The sequence below is a fragment of the Scyliorhinus canicula genome, chromosome 7 (genome assembly GCF_902713615.1).
Source record: "Scyliorhinus canicula chromosome 7, sScyCan1.1, whole genome shotgun sequence".
NCBI classification, from domain to species: Eukaryota; Metazoa; Chordata; class Chondrichthyes; order Carcharhiniformes; family Scyliorhinidae; genus Scyliorhinus; species Scyliorhinus canicula.
Window position 1 is genome coordinate 24,244,050 of NC_052152.1, and position 23,954 is coordinate 24,268,003.

A 23,954-nucleotide genomic window follows, 5' to 3' on the forward strand; every position below is an offset into this window, starting at 1 on the left:
CCACATTTTGGTAGCTGTAAAATTCCATAAGATCAATCTAACCATCAGTCTTAAAATTCCCATGCATAAGTGACCATGGGTGTTCCGCTTTCCAAAACAGATTCATTGGAGGGTAAAGATGTTTTATATGTACATATTTGTGAATCCCAGCATTAACTTTTCCCTGGCAACAATTTCTTATACACAAAAAGTATTAATTCGATCTTCAATCCTACTTGTGGTTACAGATTATTTCCTCTAATCAGCCAATCCTTCAGGAGACACCTTAAATTTCAGATAGGAAGTTTTTCTGAACCAAGTGTTTGAGAATATAGTTAAAAAATGACATTATTTCAGATGAAACACTTGGAACTTCTAGTCATACAATAGTTCATTCCCTTTCTCAGTACCTTCAAGCTGATGAATGAACCCGACTGAAAATGAAAACTCAAACTACAGTCATCACAGTTGTTGCACGTTCCAGATTTCCAGTTTGCATATTATAAAAGATTCCAGAAGGATTTCAGGAATAAAAATATATTTCCACAATATATACTTTTTGCCAAAGAGAATAGTATGATCAAACAATATAAACTGCCCATCGCCTGATCAACGGTAAGTAAATGGTGCAACTGTAAAAACAATTGCAACATCCATATCTTCAAAAGATTTGCAATATCCTAGTCATAGAGCTATACAGCATGAAAATGGCCCTTCGGCCCATCACATCTGCGCCAGTCAAAAACAATCATAGAACATAGAACAGTACAGCACAGAACAGGCCCTTCGGCCCTCAATGTTGTGCCGAGCCACGATCACCCTACTCAAACCCACGTACCCACCCTATACCCATAACCCAACAACGCCCCCCCCCCCCTTAACCTTACTTTTATTAGGACACTACGGGCAATTTAGCATGGCCAATCCACCTAACCCGCACATCTTTGGACTGTGGGAGGAAACCGGAGCACCCGGAGGAAACCCACGCACACAGGGGGAGGACGTGCAGACTCCACACAGACAGTGACCCAGCCGGGAATCGAACCTGGGACCCTGGAGCTGTGAAGCATTTATGCTAACCACCATGCTACCCTGCTGCCCCCTCACCTAAGTATCACCTAAGTATTCTAATCCCATTTTCCAACACTTGGCCCATAGCCTTATGTGTTGGCATCGCAAGTGCACATCAAAACACGTCTCAAATGTTATGAAGGGCTCTGCCTCCACCACCCTTCCAGACTCATGCTTTGTATAAATTCCTAAAACTTCCTTTAATGTAGTAAAAATTGAATTGAGCTTTGAAATGAAATATGCATGAACTTATGAAATATCTTAAGCTACGACTCAGATTTCAACAGTTATCATTGAACTTCAAAGCAGTGTTTCAAATACATAAAAGATAGTCTCCAAATATTCTCATGGGATCAGACTGGTGTTGGCAAAGCCAGCATTTGTTGTCCATCCCAAATTGTCCTCAATAAGGCGAACATGAGTCAACGTCTTGAATTGCTACAGTCCATGTAGTGTAGGTGCACTCACAGTGATATTCATGTATTTTTATCCATGGAAGGGATAGCGACATAGTTCCAAGTGGGGATGGTGTACGACTAGGGAGTGGAACTTGCAGGTTTTCCACATTTTCCTTCCAGATTGTTGAAATCACTGGTTTGGAAAGTGATGGAGCCCCGACTAGTTGCTGCAGTGAATCTTGTAGATGGTACACAGTGCGCCGGTTGGTCGTAGAGGGAGCACTGTAGCTTCACAGCACCAGGGACTCGGGTTCGAAATTTTAAAAAGTGAAGTGATGATCAATTCGCTGCTTTATCACGGAGAGTGTCAAGTTCCTTGAGTGAGTTGTAATAATCCAGGCAAATGGAAAATATTCCATTATACTCCTGACTTGCACCTTGTAGATGGTGAACAGGCTTTGGGGAGTCAGAAGGGGAGTTACTCTCAGCAGACGTTCTAACCTCTGACCTGCTCTTGCAGCCACAGTATTTACATGACCAGTCCAAAGTTCTGATCAATAGTTACATCCAAGATGTTGATAGTTAGGAGATTCGGTGATGGCAATGCCATTGACAAGGGGAGATGGTTAGATTTTCTCTTGTTGGAGATGGTTATTGCTTAGCACCTGTGTGGCACAAATGTTATGTGCCACTCATCAGCCCAAGCTAAAGTGTTGTGTTGCTGTACATGGACAGACTGATGAATGATACGGCTTATGCCACTCTAAAACAAGCATTAATCTCAAACTCCGTTCACCCATTTAATCAGGAATGCCTTTACAGGTTTTTAGACCAAAGTTTACTCTTAGTTGTTTGGTAGTACAGAACTTGAGTATCTCTGGAAAAATAAGTCATACTGTTGTACATTTTTGTCTTGCACCCATCAGGATAGAATCGCAAGAATACTACATCTCACAGGGAACAGAAATATATACTGCACGAGAAGGTCATTGCATCAGAGAATGCACCAGGGAGCTTTTGTTTAAGTTCAAACCAGGAGAGTTGACCGATTGGTCAAGGTGTTGTCCTGGGTAATGGACCAGGGAATGGATATCCCCCAAGCCTTTAGTTTGGTAGAAAAAGGCACAATTCATGGACATGTCCTTTTCTGTTTGAAAAGAACAGGGCAATGTGTGTTGAGGTAAGTGAACCACACTGCAAGCCAGACGGATTGTTTACTGAATGTTGTCCAATTGCCGAATAAAATCTAACGTTAGACACTACGTTTTGAGTTTTACAAGCACGAGATGGTCAAGTACAGTCAGTACTTACCCTTTTGCAAACAACCAAAGGGACATGCTGTTTGATACAATCCACCAGCCCTTTGATCTAAATTGTTACTCTTTTGAAATGTGGTATTCTTGAGATTCTATCCTGTTGAGTGTAAGACAAAAAACTTCGACAGCATGTTTTCTTTCCGTAATACTAAAATTTACTTACATCAAAAAAGATGAGCCATTGCTATTCAGTCAGAATTTATTGCATCATACCAATACTCATCTAGGTCCCGCCATGCAAACTGGAATCAAACATATTTTGCCAGGCACTCAAATACAGAGTTCCAGTGTTTGCAGTGGTTGTTTCAGTCCTTCCATACGTCAATTCAAGTTTGTGATGTTGCTTCCCACAATTCCAGCGCTTAATCCTGTAGTTGTCTTCGGAGGGACTGAATAGCTTGTAATTTTGTTTTTCTGATGGCTTTGAATTGATTATAACTTATCACACATCCTTCTGTTATTCTTTATTTTAAGAATTGCCCCTCCTTTCTACAGAAATATTTGTTATGGCCCTCTACTTCATTTGCTGTGGAACTCCCTTGTCTGGGAAATGACCTTCAAATATGGTTAATTCACTGTGGTCATTCATGGATAAGAAAGATATTCCGCTGGAGATGTTTTGGCCACCAAAGTTACTTGGTCTTTACTGATCCTATGAACATAGGAAAATAAAGTGCAAGCCAGTCTCTCGTAGCATCTTTATGCTTCTAAACTATCTTTCCTTTCAAAAATAATCCATAAGATCCCTACAGTGCAGAGGCCATTCAGTCCATCATGTCTGGACAGACCCTCAGAAAGAGCACTTTATCCCCATAACCCTGTGCATTCATCATTGCCAAACCACCTAACCTTCATACCTTTGGACTGTGGGAGGAAACGGAAGCACCCAGAAGAAACCCACAGGGGAAACGTGCAAACTCCACACAAACTTTCTGCATAAATTAACTAATTGTAAACTTTTCCAAGCCAATCTCTTGTCCTTTGCTTTCGGAGCCTGCAGAAATCCAAAATCCTATTGGTAAATATGTTCAACATCCTTAAATAGGTAATAATCTCCCCAAGTCTCTACAGCTACAGAAAAAAAAACCTAGATTCTTCAACTATTCCTCAGGAGATATACGTCTTACATTACTTTTCACTATGGGTGTTTTTTTTATGTTGTTGTTAATATCAAAATATTCTTAATCATATGCTGACCAGAACTTTACACATTATTCCAAGTATGGTCATACCAGCATCTTGTACAGATTCATCATCACCTCTGGGATTTTGTGCTCTATCCCTCTGGCTATAAATCTGAGCATTCAGTTAGATTCTGTTGCTGTCATTTGCAACAGCAATGCAGCTTTCAGTTACATTATCAACCTCTAAATCCCGTGTTGTGTCCTGTACCCTACATGGCCGTCCAGATTTTACTACCATTCTTTTATTCACTCCCAAATCTCATTACCTTACAGTTGTACATTTAAATTCCATTTGCCACTTATCAGCTCACCTACCCAGAACTGGTTTTATTTTATTTGGTTTTCCTAAACTGTCACTGAATAAGAACTTTGCTACCAACAATTAAAGACTTCAAGCATCATGTAATATTTGTTGCATGCTTGGTATTTGCTTGAAGATTTGCTTTAGTTTCCAAGTGAAATACATGGGGCTGGATTCTCTGTGTTGACGCCAACGGAGACTCCATGGACTTTCACGACAAAAAAACTGGCACCACGCCTGCACCGATTCCGCTACTATTAAGGGGCTATCACCGGTGCTATGTAGAATATAATTAATTCTAATGAAAAATGGTGCGGGATTTGCCAGGTCCGTGATTAACACTCAGGAGGCTGACAAGCTGCGGCCGCACATACGCATTACACTCCCCAAAAACACTTATCCCAGCCAAAAAGATGGCACTGGTTGTGCTGGGGTGGGCCCATACAGCTGCTGGGGACGTCTGGGGCCAGAGGGCAGCCAGGGGGGTGTCCTGGGACAACCCGTGGCACCAGGTTCAAAGTGAGCTGCTAGTGGTGCATGCAGCTGCATGGCTGCCTTGCCGGCTGCGGCAATGGTGCTCCATAGCCATCCATCCCGATCCCACCTCCTGGCCACTGCAACTATCCCCCCCCCCACCCCTGGCAGAAGCCCCCCCAGCCAGTGGCACAACTGACAGCAAACGATGGCGATATTGGACATGTTCCGTACCCCCTCTCTCTCCTTCAGCAGCCGCCACGCCAGTTTCATGATTTTTAAAAGCACAAGGTGACCACACCCCCGGAAACGTGGCCCATTGGAGGCGGAGAATCGCGGAGGTCCCGCAGAATACTGGGTCGGACCTGCTAATGACATGCAAACGGTGTCTACTGTAAGTGCGGAGTGAAATGCATTGACGCCGTTTTCAAGGTGACAGAGAATCACGATTTGGCGTCAAATCGGCACCTGCCACGATTATGCTGTCGGATGCCATTCTCCGCCCAATCACATTTCCCGATTTCAGCGTCGACTAATGGAAAATCCCGTCCATAGTATCACAATTGATGCTCAATGAATCCTCACTAACATGATCTTAGAATTAAGTTACAAAGCTTTGCTGCAAGTCATGAAATTTGTGGGATGTCTCACTTCTCTACATGAACCACTACTGTCAATTCATTCTCAGTGCTGTCTCAAACATGGAAGACATCAACTAATCAAAGTCCATTCAAGTTCTTTACATGAAATGGGATGGTACATATTCAACTTTTTCCACATTTAGTATTGCAGATTATCACGCTACTTAGTGGATAGAAAAGTTTTAGTGGAATCAAAAGGTTTAAAGGATTCAGGTCACATGCAATTGTTGGTGTTACTGTCAATTCCACAGCACATTTCTGGTCACAAACTCCTGGGGCAACAAATTACAGCCTGAAAATTTCTTCTATGGACATTACCGCATTCTCAATTAATACTGAAATTTTACAAGAAACCAGTTTTTGCCATCATACTGTAATATGGTATGCTGCCACTAGAGGCTCTTAATGAGCTATCCAAAGAGTCGAGACGCAAGTGATGGAAAATACTGAAGTAGGTACTACAACCATGGACTTCAGTATTTTGCAAGTACACTTTTGTTTCCAAGCAATAATCCAACTACATAAAAACAGGAACTGAAATTCCATATCTAATCATATTAAATCATTAATTAGAATTATGGAATTGAGCAAATATTATTTGAACAGGAGATGGCTCAGATTCCCAAACCATGACACCATGAACCCAAGTTGCCCACACAAGCTCCAGCTACATCACTTCCTTCATACCACAGGAAGCTCAATTCTCAAAACTGCAAAACAATCTTTTTCCTCCATCACCGAATTTCAGAGTTTTCTGTTTTCCAGCTTGTCTCGCCATTCTTACAATTCAACATATTACCGACACCCCCACCCCACCAGCCCCCAGTCACTCCATTGAGTTCTCTATCTAGCTACGCTTTCAGAAGTGCCCAGTCTCCTAGAAACAAGCTCGGGCGGGGAACAGCCTCAGCACAAATCTCTCTGCTGAAGCTCTGCCCGTCAGTTCAACAGCACCAATGCCCACTGCAGGGGTATCTCCCCGGCCCCTCCTTCGCTGGGTCGGAAAGACATTTCTAAGGAGACCTGAAGGTGGGTGGGGGGAAAAAAAAAGAAACAAGTGAGTCAATGATTTAAAACAGCGCGGACGAAATTTAAAGTCACGGCCCAGAAAATTGGTCATTCTAAAGTCCACGGAAACAAAAGTTGACAACACTTGTCCGCACCCAACCTGGGGACGGAAAGAGTAAAACAAAATCCTTGACTGAAAAATCATGGGGGGGGGGGGGGGGGGAGAGGAGGAGGAAGAGAGACAATCTGGAGTGCTGCCATGATTCCAAAGAAGCATTTTCAACATCAAACACAAGTTGGACACCAAACATTGCTGGATTTTCCTTCCCCCTTCAGGGTTTGAACCTAGCCACACACACACACAAAACCAAAAAAAAGAGTCACATGACAAAACATCAGCTCTGGCGAGGAGAGGGAAGAGTGCAAGATCTTCTTGGAAGGAAAAAGTTGGCCGAAGGAAATACTGGTGAAGATTCTGACTGCATTCCAACAGGGGGATTAAATTGGGGGGGGGGGGAAGGAATTACATTAAAGCACAGATATTTTGCACAGTAATCAATGTGGTGAGGGTGGGGGGTTTCTCTGCCCAGGTGGGGGGCACATTTTTTAAGAAGTTTCTTTTTTTTTTATAAAATGAAAATGTGGAGTCAGGCGAGGGACCCACCTTCCCACCAGTAGTTCTCGGAAACGTTTCTGTAGGTCTCCTCCATGGTGCAGTGGCGGTGCCCGGGGGCCGGCTGCTGGTGGAAGGCGGCGATGACATCCCGCCGCTGCTCCTCGGCGGCGGCCAGCAGCACCTCGGTGTAGCTGGTCGCCCCTCTCTCCAGCCGCTTGCGGTACAGGGTGCCGTCGATCAACTCGTAGCCGGAGGCCGCCCGGCGGGAGGAGGAGGCGGCGGCAGCGGAGGAGAGCTTCCTTCCAGAATGTTCCTCCTCCTCGTCGTCGTCGTCGCCCGGCTCCCCTCCGCCGGGGCAAGGCGGCTCATCCCTGTCCTTCAGATAGCGGCTGGTCACCACCTCGGACGCACCGCTGTCGCCGGCCATTTTCCAGGCCCCCCTACTTCTATTTAATAAATTAATTAGTTGATCGCCCTCCTTCTTTGGTGTGTTTTTATTTCGACCCCCAACCTCTTAATTATTTTTTGCCCGCCTCCCCCCTCCTCCGAATTATTAATGTCGCCGGTCACTCCCCACCCATCTTTTTTTTGTTAATTATTTTACTCAATACCTCCCTCACTGGCCAAACGCCGCGGAGACAAGTCGGCCTCAAAATAAAAGTCCTCTTTTTTTTTTCTTCTCTCGCCCGCCCGGCCGAGTCCGCCTACCCCTTTATATAACCTCGGAATCACCCTAGCTTGAAGGCCGGTGACCAATCGCGCCCCTCCGAGGAGGCAATTGGCCCGTCCCGGGCGTCTGCGCGTTTCCATTGGTTCGGGGGGGAAGGTTGAGAAGGGGCGGGGCCGACTGGGCTAAGATGAGCGTCACTCCGCCATCAAGGTCGGTTGGTCGGGCACTTGTCCCGGTCGCTCTGGGGCTTGGCGCCACGCGCCAGCACAGTCAACTGGGCTACTAGGGGGGAGGGAGGTCTTCAATGTGTTGTCAATGCTGCAACAAAACCAAGAGGGAAAGTTTTTAAATTCTTCTTTTGTTTGTTCCTTTCCACTCCTCTGCCCCAAAGTATACATCACACACATTATGTTTTTGGTCAACGCATGATACCAAAAAATAATTTTGAGGCAGAATAGTTTTATTAACACTTTCATCTAAGAAGACAACTTTCTGTACCAAAAGGACCGTTAGCTACTAGACATTCTTTTGAACATCGGTACGTGAGGGGAGCAAGCCAACTCTCTCTCCCCCCCCCCCCCCCCCCAAAGTGGCACGTTTACATGAGGAAAAGACTTTTTTTAAAAATAGGGCAAGTTGTCCATTGTCAAATCAAACCTCCTCAACCTGAAGAAAAGTTTAAATAGAAGACGGTCACCCCACATGCAAGGGGACCACAGACCCCGCCCAAAGATAACTGGGGACCATCATATATCAGTCACGGAATAAAAGCAGAAGTGCTGAAATATCTCAGCAGATTCGTCAGCAGCTGGTGAAACATGCTTTCAATGTAGACTCGTTAAAATAAAGATGGATTGGGTTTTCCATCATTAAACTATTTGAAGAAGGACTTGCATTTATTTAGTGCCTTTCACGACCTCCGGATACCCCAAAGCACTTTACAGCCAATTAAATACTTTTGAATTTGTGTACAGCATATTCCCGCAAGCAGCAATGTGATAGTCACCAGATAATGTTTTAGTGACATTGTTGAGGGATCAATATTGGCCAGCACACCATGGACAAGTCCTGAACTCTTGAAAATAGTCCCATGGGATATGTTATGCCCACCTATGACAGCAGGCAGATCTTGCATGAATCTGAAAGGGCAGCATGGTAGCATTGTGGATAGCACAATCGCTTCACAGCTCCAGGGTCCCAGGTTCGATTCCAGCTTGGGTCACTGTCTGTGTGGAGTCTGCACATCCTCCCCGTGTGTGCGTGGGTTTCCTCCCACAGACCAAAAGATGTGCAGGTTAGGTGGATTGGCCTTGATAAATTGCCCTTAGTGTCCAAAAATTGCCCTTAGTATTGGGTGGGGTTATGGGGATAGGGTGGAGGTGTTGACCTTGGGTAGGGTGCTCTTTCCAAGAGCTGGTGCAGACTCGATGGGCAGAATGGCCTCCTTCTGCACTGTAAATTCTATGATCTATGAAAGGTAGCACCTCTGACAGTGCAGTATTCCGTCAAAAACTGCTCTCCAGCCTAGATTTTTGTGCACAAGTTTCTATCGTAGCACTTGATTCATGACAACTGAGCCACGCCTGACTGTTTACAATAATCTGTAATGGGAAAGGTAACACGTCAGTAATGGAATAACACACATTCTTAAAAGACCAAACCCTTAATTTGGAAAACATACTTTCCATGATCGGAATAACTGACAAGACTTAAATGTTCAACCTTCCCACCTCAAAGAGGTAAAGTGCACCATGTCAACCAACAGATCCTGTTATTTTGTTAGCAAGGCTGTTATACAAAATTCTCATCTTTAGCACAATTAGCTCCAGATAAATGTATTATTCAAATTCAGAGCTCAAATATACAAAATAACTTTCTACAATACAGTATATTGTATTGACTCACTTCCACTAATTTAGATGGAAAATATTGAATAATGTTCCCACTGGTTTCCTACATTACAAGAGTGGCTTCACTTTAAAGGTATTTCATCAACTGTGACTGTGTATTGGGAAGGCAGATTGTATGTTAGCGTTGGTTATGGAGGGATTGAAGTATAAGTAAATAAGATTTACTACCATTACACAGGTCAGGAGAGATTAAATGACAGAAGAGTTGATATATCAAATGCAGAAAAAGACAAGCAAAGTGGGACTGGAAGGAACAGAGAGTCTAGCGCTTGTAGTACATCAGTGAGTACAAATCCATGCAGGGAATAGTCAGAGAGAAATAAAAATTAAAAACTTAAAATTTAAATTACAGGCTCTTAAAAAATAAAATTAAAAGTGTGTGGCATCTCCAATAAGATAAATGAACCTGTGGCACAAATAGAGATAAATGGTTTAGAACTAATCATTGCCACAGAGACATGGCTACAAGGTGACCAAGTGGGAAATATTTCAGGCAACACCATATTTTGAAAAGACTGACAGAATGTGAAAGAGGAGGTAAAACCTTGTTAGGAAAGGATTACATAAGGACATTAGTGAGAAAGGACTTTGGCTCAGATGATTATGACGAATAATCAGTATGGTTGGAGATTAATCTTCATAAAGACTGAACCAATCAAATTGGCAAAGATGGTCTTGAAGATGAGTTCATAGAATGCTTTTGTGACAATTTTCTGGCACGATACATGTAACTAACTTGGGATGAGGTTATTTGTGACCTTATATTATGTAATGAGGCAAAGTTAATCAGTAATCACCTCATAAAAAACCTGATATGAAATAGTGATCATAATACATTTGAATTCCATATTAAGTTTGAGAGTGACATAGTCGAGTGCCAAACAAGAGACTTAAACTGAACAAAAGCCCATTGCATAGATGTGAGGGAGAGCTAATGAAGGTTGTTTGGGTCAATAGATTAAAAGGTATGAGGATCTGCAAATGACTCATTGTGGTAAATGAATAATGGGAAATATTTAAAGAAACAATTAAAAAAAAATTCAACAAAAATATATTCCAACGTAAAACAAAAACGCGGCAAGAAAGATTCATCCATATCTTATTAAAGGGGTTAAGTACAGTGTTAAATTAAAAGAAGATGTTTATAATCTTGCAAAGAATAGTACATCTGAGGATTGGGAACATTTTAGAAACCAACAAGGAGTCCCAAAAACATTAATCATTTTACAGTGCACTGTTACAATATTACAAATGTTTAGAAAACTGTTTTAAATACATTCACCATATCCCTTAATTCTCTGAGAGACCTTGCTTTGATTGCCACCTTGCCTTGCTGGTTAGGCTTGAACGTTTGATTGACCCCAAAGATCAAAGCTGTCAGGAGTCTCAAGCTCTTTGCATGGTCACCCAAGGTCAGAAGGGAGGAACCAGACAAAGCGGAATCCAAAACAAGTCCTCAACAAGTCAGAAAATCAAAGTTAAACTGAATTTCGAAACCTGGAATGTATTAACGATCATAGATAATGCTCATAACAATCAACCAGAGAACTGCCCTTGTTGCCCATGAACTCAGGCACTTCAACATTGGCATCACTGCCTTGCAGGAGACTCAAAGGGCAGGTGAAGGGCAGTTGAGGGAAGATGTTGGTGATTACATCTTCTTCTGGAGAAGAAAACTCGAGGATCGACCCATGGACACATGGAATTGGTTTTGCCATCAATAAAAAACTCATCAACTTACTCTCAGTATCAACAAGCACCTCATGACCCCCCGTCTATAACTTGCCAAGAACCAGCAAGCAACGGTCATGAGTGCCTGTGCCCCAACCTTTCATACCAGTGATGAGTCCAAAGAAGGCTTCTACTCCATCCCAAACATCATACTCTCCAACATTCCGAAGGAAGAAAAGATCACCCTCCTTGGGGACTTCAACATCAGGGTTGTAATGGACTCCCAAATCTGGAACAAAACCATTGGAAAGGAAGGAGTTGGGAATTGCAACTCCAACAGGATTCTCCTGCTCGCCAAATGCACGGAACACCAGCTTGTCATCACTAACATACTGATCCACCAAAAAGACAATTTCAAGAATTCCTGGAGATATCCATGATCAAAGCACTGGTACATGATTGACTTCACCATTGTCCACTCCCAAGAGCAAAAGGACGCCCTCTCACCAAAGCGATGACCAGTGCAGATGACTGCTGGACAGACCACCGGCTCATCTGTTCCTCTATGTCTATAAAATTCCACCAGAAGATGAAGAAGCAACTCTGAAAAAAGATCAATTTTTAGTGGCTTCAGGAGCCAAGCATGTGAGTGAACTTCCAACATCTTCTCCAAAATCTCCAAAGTGTCCATTCTAATGGAGTGGAGGAAAATTGGAAAGAGCTGAAGACAGCCATCATCTCAAACTGTGAAGAAACCATCGGCTACAAGACCAGGAAACACCAGGACGGGTTTGACAGGAATCACCACACCATCGAAGACCTCATCGACAAGAAGAGGAAAGCTCTCCGCACCTGGTAAAATGACATAACCAGCAAGGCAAAGAGAAAAGCTCATCAATTAGCCACGGTGAAGGTACAAAAAAGAACTAGGGAAATCAAGAACTGGTTTAGCACACTGGGCTAAATAGTTGGCTTTTAAAGCAGACCAAGGCAGGCCAGCAGCACGGTTCAATTACCGTACCGGCCTCCCCGAACAGGAGCCGGAATATGGCGACTAAGGGCTTTTCACAGTAACTTCATTGAAGCCTACTTGTGACAATAAGCGATTTTCAATGGTGACTGAGAAAGCTAAGGAGCTGCAACACCTCGCTGACAAGCATGACGTCCAGGGCTTCTTCAGTGTCACCAAGGCAATATATGGACCTGATACCCTAGGCCTCAAACTGGTGTGGAGTAAGGACGGAACCCTCTTGAGGGACAGAGAAAATATTAGCCCTCAATGGAGAGAAAACTTTAAGGAACTTCTAAATCATGATACAATCATGGAGGAGGATGAATTCACCATCAAACATGATCTTGGAATCCCACCAAGCGTAGACGAAGTCAAAGCTGCCATTAAACACACATTTCCAGTCTTGTACTTCAGTCCCAATGCAATAATAGCCAATATGTAATTTTCCTTCCTAATTTATTGCTGTACCTGCACGCTAAATTTCTATGTTCCTTATACGAATACATCCAAGTGCTTCATAACATCAACATTGACAAGTTTCACACCTTTTAAAAAATATTCCACTTTTTCATTCTTATGACCAAAAATAAATATCCTCACACTTTCCAGTATCATACACCTTCTGCTACCTTGTTGCCTACTCACATATCCTGTCTATTTCCCTTTGCAACTCTTTGCACCCTCTTTGCAGCATGCATTTCCAACTAACTTTATATAGTTCAAACATTTAAATTCATTTCTAATTCATGAGTGTAAATATCTGAGGCTTCAGCCCTAATCCTTGTGGAGCCCCACTCGTCACAGGCTGCCAACTTGAAAGTGTTCAATTTATCTTTACCCCTTGCTTCCTGAAATGAAAATGTCACAAGTAGGCTTCAAATGAAGTTACTGTGAAAAGCCCCTAGTTGCCACATTCCGGCGTCTGTTCGGGGAGGCTGGTACGGGAATTGAACCGTGCTACTGGCCTGCCTTGGTCTGCTTTACAAAGCCAGCGATTTAGCCCTGTGCTAAACAGCCTGAATGAACTGTCTGTTAACTAATCCAATATCCATTCTAACATATTAATCCCAACTTCACAGAATCTTTACAGTGCAGAAGGAGGCCATAGGGCCCATCCAGTCTGCACTGGCTCTCTGAAAGAGCATTCTACCCAGTCCAACTCCCCTGCCTTATCCCCGGAATCTTGCACATTCTTTCTTTTCAGATAACAATCCAATTCTTTTTTGAATACATCAATTGATCCTACCTCCACCACCCTCTCAGGAACTTTGTTCCAGACTCCAACAACCCTTTTAGTGAAAAACCTTTCCTTACATCACTCTTACTCCTTTTGCCAATTATTTTGAATCTGTGCCCTCTATTTCTTGATGCTCTCTTGAGTGGAAACAGTTTCTCACCACACTCGGGAAACTAATGAGGCTAAAGTTTGTTAAGTCTCCTGGACCTGATGTGTTGCATCCTAGGATATTAAAGGAACTGGCTAAAGAGATAGTAGATGCACTGGTAGTAATCTGCCAAGAATCCTTAAATTCTGGAAAAGTCCCTGAGGATTGGAAACGAGAGGCGACATAAAACAAGTAATTATCGGCCATTGGGAAAATGTTAGAGCCAATTATAAAGGATATAATAGCAGAACATTTAGACATACATCATCTAAACAAGCAGAGTCAGCTTAATGAAGGGAAAGGCATGTCTGACTAACTTATTAGAATTCTTTAAGGTGGTAATGAGCAGTCCAGATAAAAGAGAACCGGTGGCTTTGTGGGCAGCACGGTGACACAGTGGTTAGCACTGCTGCCTCACAGCTCCAGGGACCCGGGTTCAATTACGGCCTTGTGTGACTGTCTGTGTGGAGTTTGCACTTTCTCCCCGTAAAACGTAGATTTCCTCCGGGTGCTCCGGTTTCCTCCCACAGTCCAAAGATGAGCAGGTTAGGTGGATTGGCCATGCTAAATTGCCCCTTCGGGTCCAAAAGGTTAGGTGGGGTTACTGGGTTACGGGGATAGGGTGGAGGTGTGGGTTTAGGTGTGGTGCTCTTTCCAAGAGCCGGTGCAGATTTGATGGGCCAAATGGCCTCCTTCTGCACTGTAAATTCTATATACTTGGATTTCCAAACAATGTTCAATAAGGTATGGCACAAAAGGCTACTTAATAAGATCAGAGCCCATGGTGCTGAGGGTTTTGTTTTGATATGGATTGATGATTGGCTTATTGAATGAAGACAGGGGTCAGAATTCTCCGGCTATTCGCTAGCGGAGGGATTGTCTAGTCCCACCGGCAGCGCACCCCTGTAAAATGTACTAGATGCTGTGGTATGAAGAGGCAAGAGTTCAGCTCCTTTTCCACCAACACACCTTTAATGGTTTAAACTCACTCTGCACAGAACTCTACAGATCATCACAAGCTCCAGAGTCCACCTGAAGCCCCTTTACATATCAGTGTCAATCATTGAACACTTAACATAAATGAGACAATCATTGAACACTTAACATAAATGAGACAACTAATTGCAATGTCTCTTAACCCATTACTTAACAGTCTCCCCTTCCTTGGAGAAAAAAAACAATTAGGTAAAAACAAAATTTCAAGAAACTAAAATTTCAAGAAACTAAAACACACACCTGATTCCCCTTTTTTTTAAGTAGAAGAAAAAAAACATTCACAGAAACAGGCGCCCTTCATTCACGATATCTAAAAGTTTTTGTGAACTAGCCCCTCTTTTCGTGAAAGAGTCTGACAGTTGATAGCTACTGTCAACCCATTTAATTTTAGTTATTTCCCCTCTGTCCAACATCTGCTTTAAACTTGCGATGTCTATCCGTAACCTCTTTTCATTGACACTTTTTGTAGAGTGCACATTTTCCCACAGAGATTTATTGTCAATGTGACTGTCAATAGGTATATTACTTAAATCCTCTAATCCCCAAATTTCTGTCAATATCTGACTTATATAAAAGGCCATATCCACCGCTTCCACTAAGCTTAATGTCTCAGCAGCCAAAGTGCTTTTGACCACTCTCCTTATTTTCTTTGTTTCCCACACAAGAGGGCCACATTTACCATTGTTCCCCAAACGAAAAATTATAAAACCTCCTGCGCTTGAAACTCCATCACATAAATTTGCATAGGACGCATCACTATAAACTATGAGTTTCAAATGCCTAGGATCACCTAAAACAGGGAACTTCAAAACACACTCCTGTATTTTTAGTTTGGCCAACACTTTATTTGCTCTTATTATGTCTTCCACTTTGGGAACATTCATCTTTGTACTCAACTCTAAAACATCAAAACTCACGTCTGGTCTAGTCTGTCTTCCTAACCAGTTCAGTTGCCCAATTAAACTTCGCAGTTGTTCTTTTTCTATCTTCAAAACCATTGCGTCTTTTTGTGAAACCAGGCCACGACTAATTGCTATTGGACTGATGCTTTCCAAATAAGATTGCTGACGTAAAGTTGCCCCTAACTGAGTCGTCCGATTTCCAAACCAATATATTTAAATGCACCGGAAGCCTGACTTCCAACCCTGAATTCTTTCCTCAAACCAGAGATTACAATAGCTTCAAAATCACTAGTCCCACCCCACAAAAAATCATCAACATGCATCATGAAGATGCCAGCAAGATTTCCTTTATAGTGCCAGTAAAACATTGCAGGATCTGCTTTCAACTGGCAACAGCCTAACATTAACAAGACTGACCTCACCGAAAAGTACCACACTCTAGATACATCATTTAATCCATATACACATTTGTTCAACTTCCACAGTACCCCTTCTGTGTTAGCTGCTTCTTTAGGAGGACGGAGAAAAATGTCTCTCTGGAGCTGATGCCCCTGCAAAAAGGCAGCTTTTATATCTATAGATTTGCATTCCCATGCCTTTGTGGCTAATAGAGCCAAGAAGATCTTTAAAATAACCTTTCCTGCTGTAGGTGAATCTACCCTTCAGTCCTGATCGTCTAAGTTTTCTTCAAATCCCCTTGCCACAAGCCTGGCCTTTGCCTTATAAGTTCCATCTGGAAGAACCTTTTCTGTACAAATCCATCTGTGGGATAGAGCTTTTTGTCCCCATCCGGCACTTCCGTGTATACCCCAAATTCACTCCAACTATGCAATTCTTGCTGTTTAGCATCTTTGATAACTTTTTCATCTAATTTATTTGAAGCCACCAAAATCTCACATGCATGTGGGCTTCTACTTCTATTAGTATTCGTAGTCTTACTCCTGTTCCGAGATCTCGATAAACTACGTCCCCTTTCCTGCCTGGTATCTCGTTCTGTACTGCTACTGCTTGATCTTTCTCTTCTATAGCGGGATGTCCTTTCAATAGTTCTCGACCTTTTCCTGCGAACCTGTTCACTATCCGATGTACTATCTGAACTGGCACTGCGTTTCTGTGCCCTCCATTTTTGAACTTCGTTTTCCCAATCCATTGTCTTAGCTTCCTCCCCTGAATGCTGTACATTTAACCAATGTTTATACTTTCCAGTGGCCTTCCCTGCTCTACTAATAACAGTTGCATCCTTCCATTGACTAGACCCTTCAGGCAAGTATGTCACTTTTGTACCAACTTTTGGCAGTTGCCCTTTCGGAAAAATGGCCTGATCTAATTTATCAGAAGTGTCGTGTTCCTCTACAGGAACCCTGTCTATATCAGTTAACTGGTCCTCATAGTTCTGTAACACATGCGTACCAGATGACTCTGGTTCCTCGTCTTGTCTGTCTGCTCTGTCTAAATTTGAAAATTTGTAATCAGTACCCATTATCCTTGATGAATGTACCCTAACAGTTTGATTACCATGTTGCAAAATAAATGTTTTGCCATCTATGCCTATGATCTTCCCTGGGCCTTTCCATTCATGAGAATTGTCTCTCTTATAGTATACCATTTCTCCTTGTTGAAAAACGGCATCTGATGGCCGCACATTATGTCTTAAAGCTCTGCGAATTCTATCAGAGACTTCTGCTTCCAAAAAAGCTTTTCGACTGCTATGTAACGCGTTTAAATGTTCAGCAAAACCTGAGCTAATTGTAGTCCCTTCCCAAGCTGGAAGCTGGTCATCCAAAATGGAGGGAATTTTAGGATTTCTACCAAACACTAATTGATAAGGACTATAGCCCCCAACCATCTGCAATGAATTCTTTGCATGTACCGCCCATGCTAAAGCTGAATTTAGCATGCAGTTTGATCGATCTCCCAAAATTTTCCGAAGCATGTCATCGATAACAGCATGATTTCTTTCTCAGACACCATTACTAAACAGGCTTTCGGCAGCCGTGTTCATAACTCTGATATTCATGTTTTCACACATATCCCTAAACTCATCATTAGCAAATTCTCCCCATTGCCTGTAAAGAATTTTGCTGGTGGACCCATTCCTGTCCCGATCCATTTTTCCACAATTTTGTCCAAAATTACTCTCTTTTCTTTACTTCGTACAATCGTTGATTGACTAAATCTGGTAGCTAAATCTACAAAATGCAAAATAAATATATTATTTGCTTTATCCCAGATCTTAAGGTCCATGGCCACAATGTCATTAAAATCCCTGGCCAAAGGTAGGGTTACTATCGGTCGTGCTGGTGTCCTTCTGTACTTCCTGCAAACTTCACAGCGATCACTAACCTGTTCTATTAGCTTAGTATAGTCTTCATCCCTTACCCCTGCATCCTTTAATACATTTTTCAGCCTCCGAGGAGACGGATGAGCAAATTGCCTCTGCAGTTTTACTACAATAAGCTTTTTACCAGCTAAAGTCGCATTATCAACTGTCATTAATACATCCTTAACCACTCTACTTGAAACATTATTTGTCAATAATGGAATACAATAATGTCCCGACTGTGTAAATTGTAAGTCCACCCTCTTTCCAAAAACTGTTGCCTTATCCTGTTCCATATCCAGCTTCATGTGTGCTTTCTTCATCGACGGTCTGCTCAGAAGCAAAGGTATCTCACTTGATACAACAACAATTTCACTCCAGCAATATTGCAAGGGATCACCACTCTTTTCAGCGACTTCAGAGTACTATCATCCCCAAACCTGAAATTTGTGGAACTTTTAAATTCCTTAACCTTGTTACGATTTTCAGCATCCAATGAGTCCAGATAACATTTTAACCAGTCAATCTCACACACAGTAGATGTGCAGCCACTGTCCAATACAGCACAGTTAAAAGATTCTGCAACCAACACCCTCATTACTGGCGTAAAACAGCTTGTTAATAGGACAATACCTTCTTTCTGGTCACTATCGTTTTCCTCTTCTGACTCTTCCGTATCATGTGTTGCTTCAAATACTCTGTCATAACGAGTTGGACAGTTGAAAGCATAATGGTATTGAGAGTCACATCGAAAACATCGATTTATCATGCCCCATGCATTTCTGGGGTTCATCCTCCTATTGTAGGTTCTAATTGGGTTTCTGTCTTCATAATTTCCTTGTCTCGGTCTTCTTTTATAGTCTTGCGGCCTGTTCATAGCCATACGATTTTGCCATCCTGTTAGTAGTGTATCTTCCATATTCTGCCTTATAGCAGGCTGACCTATTTGGGTCATCAGAGCCATTGGAATTGAATGTTTCCCCAAAATTTTTTTTAAAGCTGTTGTCATCTGTTCGAATAAGGTATCGTTATCCGTAAACTGAACTCCTGTCAAAACCAGGAGCCTATCCATGTTGCTCACTCTAACACAGTCAAGTAATTTAAAGGCCAATCCAGACTGCGGAAATTCCAGCCTGTGTTTCTGCAGCCTTTCATATAGTCTGCCAAATTCCATTATATAGTTTTCCATATAAAAATCCTCCATTTTCCGAAACTTATCAAAATCCGACCATGCTTCGTACGCACTTAATAAGTCATCTTTCTTAGAAATCTTGTCCATATAAAGTAATAAAGTCACCAGATTTTCTTCTGAGTCTAACTCTTCCAACTCCAGCTCAGAAAGCACTTTGTTTCGGATTTTACTGCCATATGGTAAAGAAAGAGCCAATGCCATACCTTGTTTTCACTTTCCTAAAACAGTCACCTTAGTCCACATAACTACTGCACTTCTCCATTGGTCGTATGATTCCCTTTCAGAAAATAGGGGAGGATAATCATAACCAGCCATCTTTGTCCTGGTTTCAGCCATATTTCCCTTTTTTTTCACTCCTTGGTTTGATCTGGAAAAATTGTATCTTTCAAGCCTTCACATTTACACAGCAACCATCCTCTGCTACCACTGTTAACATGTACTAGATGCTGTGGTATGAAGAGGCAAGAGTTCAGCTCCTTTTCCACCAACACACCTTTAATGGTTCAAACTCACTCTGCACAGAACTCTACAGATCTTCACAATCTCCAGAGTCCACCTGAAGCCCCTTTACATATCAGTGTCAATCATTGAACACTTAACATAAATGAGACAATCATTGAACACTTAACATAAATGAGACAACTAATTGCAATGTCCCTTAACCCATTACTTAACACCCCTACCAACGGATTTCCTGGCGCCGTGGGATAGCTTCAGTGGGAATTCTGTTTGACCGTGGCAGGAACAGAGAATCCTGTGACCAGTGAATGGCCGTCGCCTCCCACTGCCAAGAAACACGCAGCTCGGAGGCAGAAGAATCCCACCCAGGGAGTTGGGATAAGAGGGGAATTTTCAGGTGGAGTCCCACAGGGATCCGTGCTGGGGCCACAATTATCAATAATATATATGAACGTCTTGGATGAATGAATGCACTATTGCTAAGTTTGTGGATGACACAAAAATAGGTGGGAGGGCAAGTGGTGAGGATAACGCAAAGAGTCCACAGAATACTGAGAGGACTGGATAGAGTGAATGTGGAGAGGATGTTTCCACTGGGGGGGCTTGACAGGTTAGATGCTGAGAGGAAATTTCCTCTTGTGGGAGAGTCGAGGACCAGAGGGTATAATCTCAGAGTAAGGGGTCATCCATTTAAGACAGAAATGAGGAGTAATTGCTTCTCTCAGCGGGTACAAATCTGTGGAATTCATCACCGCAGAGTGCTGTCGAGGCTGAGTTAGACAGATCTTTAATCAGTACTGTGATCCACTGTGTAATTGTGTGTGTGCCTGTATTAGGGGATGTACAGCAGTACCTATACTACAGGTTCGCCGGTAGCCCCTGCTGGCTAGCTCCGCCCACAAGGAGCCGTATAAATATGTATGGGTTCTCCTGAGCAGCCATCTACCAGCTGCAGTCGGAGGATAAACATCTTACTTGTACCCATTCGAGTCTTTAGTACAATTGATAGCGCATCAATTTATTACAATAAGATTTTCCGCATCATGGACATCAGGATCAAACCAGACCGCTTGCAGCTGGATCCGCAATCGCCGAACGCCAGAAAGGACTTTAATGACTGGCTGGCTTGCTTCGAGGCCTATATCAACTCAGCGACTCCCGAGTCGACGGAAGCTCAGAAAATCCAGGTTCTCTACTCAAGGTTGAGCTCCAGCGTGTTCCCGCTGATACAGGACGCGCCGAATTATGCAGGCGCCATGGAACTCCTTAAAGAAAACTACGTCCAGAAGACGAACACTCTATTTGCAAGGCATGTACTCGCCACTCGCATACAACTACCTGGTGAGTCGATTAACGACTTCTGGCGGGCCCTTATCCCTCTCGTATGGGACTGCAGCTGCCAGGCCGTCACGGCCACAGAACATTCCAATCTCCTCATGCGTTTGTGACGAGGATTGCATCAGACCCCATCCGACAACGACTGCTGGAAGGGGCCGCGCTCGACCTAACGGAGACGAAAGCTTTAGTGCTCTCCATGACGGTCGCTTCTCGTAATGTTCAGTCCTACCCCAGTCGCCGCGCGGCCCACCCATCCTACCCCTCGTGGACCCCGCAACCAACCCCCCCCCGACTGGGGCCGCTCCTGCACAATATGCCTGCACAGCCCGCCACACCGCGCACTCTGGGGTCCCCGCTGCTACTTCTGCGGCCAACAGAAGCACCCCTGCCAGCGCTGCCCAGCCCGCGCCGCCACCTGCAAATCCTGCGGCAAGAAGGGCCACTTTGCGGCGGTGTGCCAGGCCCGCGCAGTTGCCGCTATCGTGCCCGATTTCTCTTCCTTCTCTCAGCTGATCCCACAATGGGCGCCACCATCCTCTGCTCCCAGGGCCACGTGCGAACAGTGGGTTCTACCATCTTCTCCCCCCAGGTCCACGTGCGGCCAGTGGGTGCCGCCATCTTGCCCCGCCCCCACAACGCGCGCACCATGGGTGCCACCATCTTGCCCCGTGCCCGCAACGTGCGCTGCTTGGGCGCTGCCATCTTCTCCCCCACAGGTCCTTCAGACGCCGCCATTTTGTCTCCCCCTTGGGACTGGACCGCTGGACCCAGGTCGCTGCCGCTCCTCATCGGACTCCTCAGACGATCGCCCGCTGCTGGCCTCCATGACGCTGGACCAGTCCCGTCCTCACAACCTGGCTACCGCTTCGACGACGGTGCTAATCAACGGCCACGCGACCTCGTGCCTACTAGACTCCGGGAGCACTGATAGCTTCATCCACCCGGACACGGTAAGGCGGTGCTCCCTCGCGGTCCATCCCGCCAACCAGCGGATCTCCATGGCCTCCGGATCCCACTCTGTCCCGATCCGGGGTTTCTGTATGGTCAACCTCACCGTGCAAGGCTCTGAATTCAGTGGTTTCCACCTGTACGTTCTCCCCAATCTCTGTGCTACACTATTACTGGGCCTGGGCTTTCAATGTAACCTCCAGAGTCTCACCCTCAAATTCGGCGGGCCCCTACCCCCACTCACCGTTTGCGGCCTCACGACCCTCAAGGTTGACCCTCCCTCCCTCTTTGCCAATTTGACTGCAGATTGCAAGCCCGTCGCCACCAGGAGCAGACAGTACAGCACCCAGCGGCTGCTTCGGGAGGGTATTATCGAGGCCAGCAATAGCCCCTGGAGAGCCCAAGTGGTCGTGGTTAAAACTGGGGAGAAGCACAGGATGGTCATGGACTACAGCCAGACCATCGGTACATGCAGCTCGACGCGTACCCCCTCCCTCGCATATCTGATATGGTCAATTAGATTGCACAGTACCGGGTCTTCTTGACGATTGACCTGAAATCCGCCTACCACTCCCCATCCGCAAATCGGACCGTCCATACACTGCCTTCGAGGCAGACGGTCACCTCTATCAATTTCTTAGGGTTCCCTTCGGCGTCACTAACGGGGTCTCGGTATTCCAAAGAGAAACGGACCGAATGGTTGACCGGTACGGACTGCGGGCCACGTTTCCGTACTTAGATAATGTCACCATCTGCAGCCATGACCAGCAGGAACACAATGCCAACCTTGCCAAATTTCTCCACACCGCATCTCTCCTCAACCTAACTTACAAGAAGGAGAAGTGCGTGTTCAGCACTAACCGCTTAGCCATCCTCGGCTACGTAGTCTAAAACGGACTTCTGGGGCCCGATCCCGACTGCATGCGCCCCCTCATGGAGCTCCCCGTTCCCCACTGCCCCAAGGGCCTCAAACGGTGCCTGGGGTTCTTCTCCTACTACGCCCAGTGGGTCCCACAATACGCAGACAAGGCCCGCCCACTGATACAGTTGACTCAATTTCCCCTCACGGCCGAGGCACAACAGGCCTTCGCCCATATTAGAGCAGACATAGCCAAGGCCGGGATGCATGCAGTAGACGAGACACTGCCCTTTCAAGTAGAGAGCGACGCTTCAGATGTCGCCCTTGCCGCCACTCTAAACCAGGCAGGCAGACCCGTGGCATTCTTTTCCCGCACCCTCCATGCCTCCGAAACTCGACATTCGTCCGTTGAAAGGGAGGCCCAGGCTATCATTGAAGCGGTGCGGCACTGGAGGCATTCATTAGCTGGCAGGCAGGAGATTCACTCTCCTCACTGACCAACGGTCGGTAGCCTTCATGTTCAACAACACGCAGCGGGGCAAGATCAAAAATCTTGAGGTGGAGAATTGAGCTCTCCAGCTATAATTACGAGATCTTGTATCGCCCCGGCAAGCTCAACGAGCCCCCAGACGCCCTCTCCCGAGGTACATGTGCCCGCGCAGAAGTAGACCAGCTTTGTGCCCTGCATGACAGCCTTTGCCAAGCAGGGTCACTCGGTTGTACCACCTCGTCAAAGCCCGCAATCTGCCCTACTCCGTTGAGGAAGTACGGACAATCACCAGAGACTGCCAGGTCTGTGCGGAGTGCAAGCCGCACTTCTACCGGCCAGACCGCGAGTGCCTGGTGAAAGCGTCCCACCCCTTGGAAGGCCTCAGTGTGGATTTCAAAGGGCCCCTCCCCTCCACCGACTGCAACACTATATCCTCAGTGTGGTCGATGAATTCTCTAGGTTCCCATTCGCCATCCCATGCCCGGATATGCCACCGTCATCAAGGCCCTTGATTCCATATTCGCTCTGTTCGGTTTCCCCGCCTACATCCACAGTGACAGGGGATCCTCATTCATGAGCGATGAGCTGCGTCAGTTCCTGCTCAGCAGGGGTATCGCCTCCAGCTGGACGACCAGCTATAATCCCCGGGGAAACGGGCAGGTAAAGAGGGAGAACAGGACGGTTTGGAGGGCCGTCCAGCTGGCCCTACGGTCCAGAAACCTCCCAGCCTCTCGCTGGCAGCAGGTCCTCCCGGGTGCACTACCCTCCATCCGGTCTCTACTGTGCACCGCCAGAAATAACACACCCTATGAAC

General features: G+C 44.9%; 1 protein-coding gene across 2 annotated transcripts in view; it reads right to left on the bottom strand.

The window, feature by feature from the left end:
- Window positions 1–7,641, bottom strand: part of si:dkey-229b18.3 — a 37,976-nt gene extending 30,335 nt beyond the window's left edge. The window contains exon 1 of one of the 2 annotated variants that reach the window (XM_038801565.1): window positions 7,037–7,641. In XM_038801565.1, the coding sequence (XP_038657493.1) occupies window positions 7,037–7,415 (379 nt within the window). In that variant the 5' untranslated portion in view covers window positions 7,416–7,641. Of the gene's footprint in view, window positions 1–2,759; window positions 2,881–7,036 lie in introns of those variants that run through there. The other variant, XM_038801566.1, reaches the window with a different exon arrangement.
- Between the last annotated feature and the right edge of the window lie 16,313 nt (window positions 7,642–23,954).